General features: G+C 41.1%; 1 protein-coding gene across 1 annotated transcript in view; it reads left to right on the forward strand.

Moving 5' to 3' along the window:
* Positions 1–1,940: 1,940 nt before the first annotated feature.
* ANK3 (ankyrin 3, node of Ranvier (ankyrin G)) overlaps positions 1,941–5,587 on the forward strand; it is a gene marked incomplete at both ends in the record, with an annotated part of 52,763 nt that continues 49,116 nt past the window's right edge. Inside the window, 2 exons of the mRNA XM_009872021.1 lie at positions 1,941–2,064; positions 5,092–5,194. Coding sequence (XP_009870323.1) covers positions 1,941–2,064; positions 5,092–5,194 — 227 coding nt within the window. The remainder of the gene's footprint in view (positions 2,065–5,091; positions 5,195–5,587) is intronic.

The following is a 5,587-nucleotide window of genomic DNA, read 5'->3' on the forward strand; positions in this document are numbered from 1 at the left end:
CCCCGCGCTCCCGGCTCGGCCCCGGTATCAAGTTACAGAAAAACTACACCCTCGCAGCACCCCTATTTACATACAAATAACTGGAGTGCCTGCATTTATGTCACCATTCAAGAGGCTTGCCAAGGGAGGCTGTAATCCAATCAGCAGAAGCTTTAAAGGGATGTCTGCAGAGTGATTAAAAGGGGACTTTTTATTTATTTTTTTAAATGTAGTCCTTATTTTTTAATTTTGTTCCATATTTGCAAAGAACTTTGATCTGAGTTGAGAGGACAAAGCTGCACATGTCCTAAAATACATCCGAAGAGATCAAGATGTTAAGAAGATCTCAGTTGTTGTGTGGAAAGCGAATATGACCCACAGGGATTAGTTTGCTTGTGCTGGTTTGGAGATTAACTCTAAATCACTGCTTAAGGACTAATAGGACTAATAAGAATTCTTGGAAACACCAGGAAAAAAAAATCTTATAGACCAGACTGGTGAAAATGGCTTTCCAAAACAGTAAGACCTTTTAAAGTTTAACTTAATATGTAATGTTTCTGTTTCTGGTTTTTTGAATGCTTTCTGATGTCTTATGAACATTTTGGCTTTTAAACTGTTACTTAAAATACTGGTTGTTGCTGGGCTGGAGGAGAAAGTTGGTCTGTTTGTTTGCCGTTTGCAAAGCAGTAGCTGAAGGGATATTTTTAGAATTGATTGTTAGTTTAATACGAGAGTCGCCTGTGGTTTCCTGAGTGAAGTGAATGGAAACTAGTCTAAACTTCTTGAATGAAAGTGGGAAACGTGGAGCTGGGGTTGCGGAGTCACCTTCAACTTTACACGCTGTTAAACTACTCGGTTGTGCAACTTTTACACACTTAAAAGGCGTTCGCAACAAAGGAGAGCGCGAACGTCGGCAAGTTACGAGCTTACAGGGAGCTCATTCTGCTCCGTCTTGTTGAGGGAACGGGGTGTGGGGGGAAAACCCCAAACCTCCTACAACCGCAAAAGGCATATTTTGGACTTGCTCTGTCAACGCAGGAATGTAGGTTTGCATGATGTAATGGTATGCAAATGCTCCCAGCGAGAGGGAGCTGCTCCGTTAACCCTTTGCGGCATCTGCCCTCCTCCCCAAATATTTAACTTTCCTTCCTTTTCTTTTCTTTCTTTTCTTTTTTCCCCCCTTCCTCCTAAAAAAGCCAGTCACCTGCTTCTCTACCGGGCGTTTCCCGCGGGCTTACGGCGTTGGCGGCGGTGGGTTTGGGCGCCGGGCTGGGCGGGCAGCGCTGGCTCCGCGCTGGGCTTTGTTCTGCTCCCGCCCCAGCTGCCGGGGCAGGCAGGAGGCTTCAGGAAGTGCTTACCTTCAGAAAATCAACCTGAAAGTATGAAGCAGTTGGGGAAAAAAAAAAAAAAAAGCTAAAAAACCCAAACATCCTCTTACGTTCAAGCTTGCGCAAGTTATTCAGAAATACGAAGGCCGGCCTGTTTTACTCAGCGTCCATTCAAGCTTGCTGCATGGTACTGGTGGGCAAAGAGGCCGTCTCTCACAGCTGAGTAAATTTTTAAAACTTTTTTTTTTTTTACGCATTCAGAATAACCCGACTTTAGTTTGTCAGCTCGGGCTTTTTGGTAAGGAAAGCAGAAGTGAGCGTAATGGTGCAAAGTGCAGAAGAACGCTTGAGCTTGCTTGAACGACTGGGCAAAAGTCATCCCTCGTATAACTTTATTGGCTTTACGTCAAGGTGGAGTTTTGCTTCTTACGTTTGCTCCCAATAAAATTATTTTCTCAGGCCTGTTCAGAGGGTGCATAATCGACGTGCTGCATGGAAAGAGCCTTAGGGAAAGTGAGGGTGATGGGATTGATTCCTTGTTGGTGTGCAGAGAAGGGCGTTATGACTTACTAAGCACACAAACATTTACAATACATGCAGCTCCTGATTTCAGCCTGGCTTTTGTACTGACAGGTGAGGATGCAATGACAGGCGATACGGACAAATACCTCGGACCCCAGGATCTGAAAGAGTTGGGAGATGATTCTTTGCCTGCTGAAGGATACATGGGCTTTAGCCTGGGAGCCCGCTCTGCCAGGTATTGTATTTGCTGTTTCTTGTGTTTGCGTGTCGCCACAGTTAAAAGTTTTTACAAACCGAGCGCGCTCTTTCACACAAAGCTGGAGTCTATTTTGAAACGAAGTAGAGGGGGTGTACTTCCGTGTTATGATAATACTGTGCCTTTAAAGCATATGCTCATTACAGTTTTATTTCATATTCTTTATTCATGTTGGCTTCTTATGGCAATGATACAGAAAACTGGCTATTCACTTTTTCTGGTATTTGCTCATGCTCCGAACATCTCCAAGGTACCACTTCACCAGCAGTTTGTGAGTGTCGTGGAAGCTGATCTAGAACAGTCAACAAAACTGGGTTTCTTTTCATTACTCCTGGTCAGATTGATACTCACAGTAGCATGTTCCTTAATGGGCTAATTTAGCTGAACAATATAAGTGCCAGAAAAACTGAATTACAATCATTTTGCTATTTTGGTGCTTTTATTTCTTTAAAGGTGCTAGTGAGTAATCCATACGAGGTAGCCAGTATTAAAGAAAAATGCTCCCCAAAATAAAAAAGCAGTTATATCCTATATTTGTTGCAGGGTTTCATTTGACAGGGAGTGGATTGTGTATTACAGTAAACAGGCCACAGTTTCTGTGAACCTGATAAAACATTATAAACTGACTAATGCTGATTTCAACCCGGGTCTTTCTAGATCAATGCTTTAGATTTCATTTTTGAATCTTGCTAAAGCCTGTGATGTGCGTTGCTCAAAACAATTGAAGCTGTGTGAGCAGAGATTACTTCTCTAGTTGTGAATTTGCACTGTATTTACTGACAGTTGAATTGTGCTGAAGCTAATAATTAAACCTCATAAGCTGGAGCCCCGAGGACTTTTTCCTATGCTGTAGTTTAAAGATCTGCTTTAAAAAGTGAGTTCATTGTCTAACAGCAAATGGCAACTCCCATAAGGTAAAGCTTTAGATGTCTTACCCTTCAGTCTTGTTTATTATGGTCACATTAGAAATGCAAGCATACAGTGCAAATTTAGTAGTGCCCAGCCATATTTTCCTTACCAAAAAGCACGAGCTGACAAACTAAAGTCGGGTTATTCTGAATGCGTAAAAAAAAAAAAAAAAGTACAGTGCTTTTTAGTAGTGCCCAGCCATGTTTTGCTTCATTTAAAATTTTTAGGTAAGTTAATGACTATTTATATGATAATACATTCATGAGGAATGCTGAACTGCTTTTAAATAGTCCATTAGCTAGAAAATCAGCAAAACTGATCCGAAGGGAGAATCTTCCTTCTTTGTAAACTTACCTGGCAAAGCAGACGTGCTGCTTTTAGACAGAGGTTGGCATGAGCAAGGTCATGGTACAGCACCATCAGATGTGGTCAGTCCTGAAGCGCCGCAGTGATGGTGGAGGAGGAGTGCGCTTTGTGTGCAGAGCTGGGCACTGATTTACAGACACCTTTTACTCGTAGTACTCTCCCTTCAAACGTCTAAATTCTCACTGTGCAGGTGGGAGAGCAGAATTTCACAGTCAGGATCCGTTAGGTAGATCTGAGGGTTCAACCTTGTGTTATCTTTTCTTTGAGAGAAATCTAATGTTGCCATGCTTCTGATTTTAGCAGTGCCATTACTATTTGTTGCTGCGTAACTCATTTTTTACATTACACATGTTATGCTCAGAGGAGACAAATACAGTGGGTTTTTTTCCTGTTGAAGTATTTTACTTAGCAAAAAGTATTCAGTGAATGTATCTTACTACTGATTCTGAGTGTAACATTAAAAAATAAACACATTAAATATATAAGCCATCCAGCCATAACATCTTGCTTTTCCTGTCTGATTCTTTGCTTTCTATTTCTCCTGTTTCTTTTCCACTGTAAATTGCTTTAGTCCAAAAGTCAGGTAAGAAGGCATGGCATCGTGTTTCATCTTTCTGCTGCTGCCATTGCTCATCTTCATTTTACTCAGCATTGAAAAGTGACATGCTTTTATTTTTGGGTGGGATAGGGGAGTGGGCTTAACCTTAGAGGATATCCCTCTGTTTTAACAAATATAACTTTATGTCTTTATGCCCTTTATCATGCAAAAGTCTACTTAACTTTTTCCTACAGTGTGTAGTTAAGATCCCAGTTCTGCTTCCAGCACAGGGACCAACGTGTGCTAAGGGTCTAGAACAGTTTGATTAGCAACTGCAAAATGCATGAAACAAGTTGTAGAGTTTTAAGTCTGAAAAGTGTTGCTAGTTCTAAAGTGTAATATGTTGTTGGATGTTGCTTTTTATTAATTCACATTTTTTACTACTTTTTTCTTTTTTTGTCACGTAGCAAGCATGTTGAGGCCTGCAGCATGTTTTTAGTACATACCATGATGTATCTTCCAGGGTTAAGTGTAACACACTCCTACCTTGATTTAGTTGCAACACATTCATAGTTATTTCTAAATAGTCTAATGTGCACAAAATAATTCCCAAAGCATTAGAATCTGTATTTAATCATCAGTAAGCAAATATCTTTTCTGTCTTTTTAATTTAAAAATTATTATCTTTTTTTCTGACTAAATGAATAACTAGGGTGTTTACAACAAAGTCAAAAGTGGTTCAGCCACAAAGAGAATGACAACACACAAAACTTGCTCTTAGGTAAACCTGCTTCAGCAATCTGAGCCATATGGGCAGGCACTGTAACCTACCCGCAGCTCCCCTGGGACCTGCCCTCATGGGTCTCCTTTCGGGATTAGGGCGTGAAGACATTTATCAAAGTACATCTAAATACTCAAATACACTTTTCTGGATCTGTTCTACAGCTGTGGCATTGCTGCCAGAGCACTAAATATCTGTTGTGATTTCGCATATGTATATTGTAGAGAAGAGGCTATTAACTATAGTGAAATACTTATTATTCAATTTTTTCCGTTGTATTTATTTCACAGATTATGTATATTCAGCCATCTTATGCTATCCCTGGAAGTTGCATGTATTAATTTTTTTGCTTTTATTTTTTGTTCATCTCATTGTCATCTGCCCTTTCTATGATAAATGGTAAATACAACAGCCTCCGCTCCTTCAGTTCGGATAGGTCCTACACGCTGAACAGAAGTTCTTATGCCCGGGACAGCATGATGATCGAAGAGCTGCTGGTACCAGCAAAGGATCAGGTATGTGCTGCGTCTCTCCCACCAGGTATTCGTGCTTCATATTTACAGAGGATGACAGTCTGCAGCCCTCAGCGGTACTTACAGAGATTGTCGCTACTCTCTCAACTGTTGAAAAGGGAGAAGGGAGCTGGGAGAAAGAAATCACGGTTTTACCATATTGTAGTTTTGCAAGAGACAGGTTGACAGGCTCCCAAACCAAGAGGGTCTTTAAAGGACCGGTTATGTTTCTGAGTGTGGGGTTGTCCATTGAACTCAGTGGGAGCATCAGTGAGCTCTGGTGTTATGTGTATCCTTAGAGTGCTTTCATAAGCTGGGAGCAATGTGTTTTACACTAAACAACCTTTGTCTGTACTATATAGCCTGGGGATTACGTTCACCCGTGCTGTCCACGTG

This window comes from Apaloderma vittatum, unplaced genomic scaffold (genome assembly GCF_000703405.1).
Source record: "Apaloderma vittatum isolate BGI_N311 unplaced genomic scaffold, ASM70340v1 scaffold4766, whole genome shotgun sequence".
In the NCBI taxonomy this organism is placed as follows: Eukaryota; Metazoa; Chordata; class Aves; order Trogoniformes; family Trogonidae; genus Apaloderma; species Apaloderma vittatum.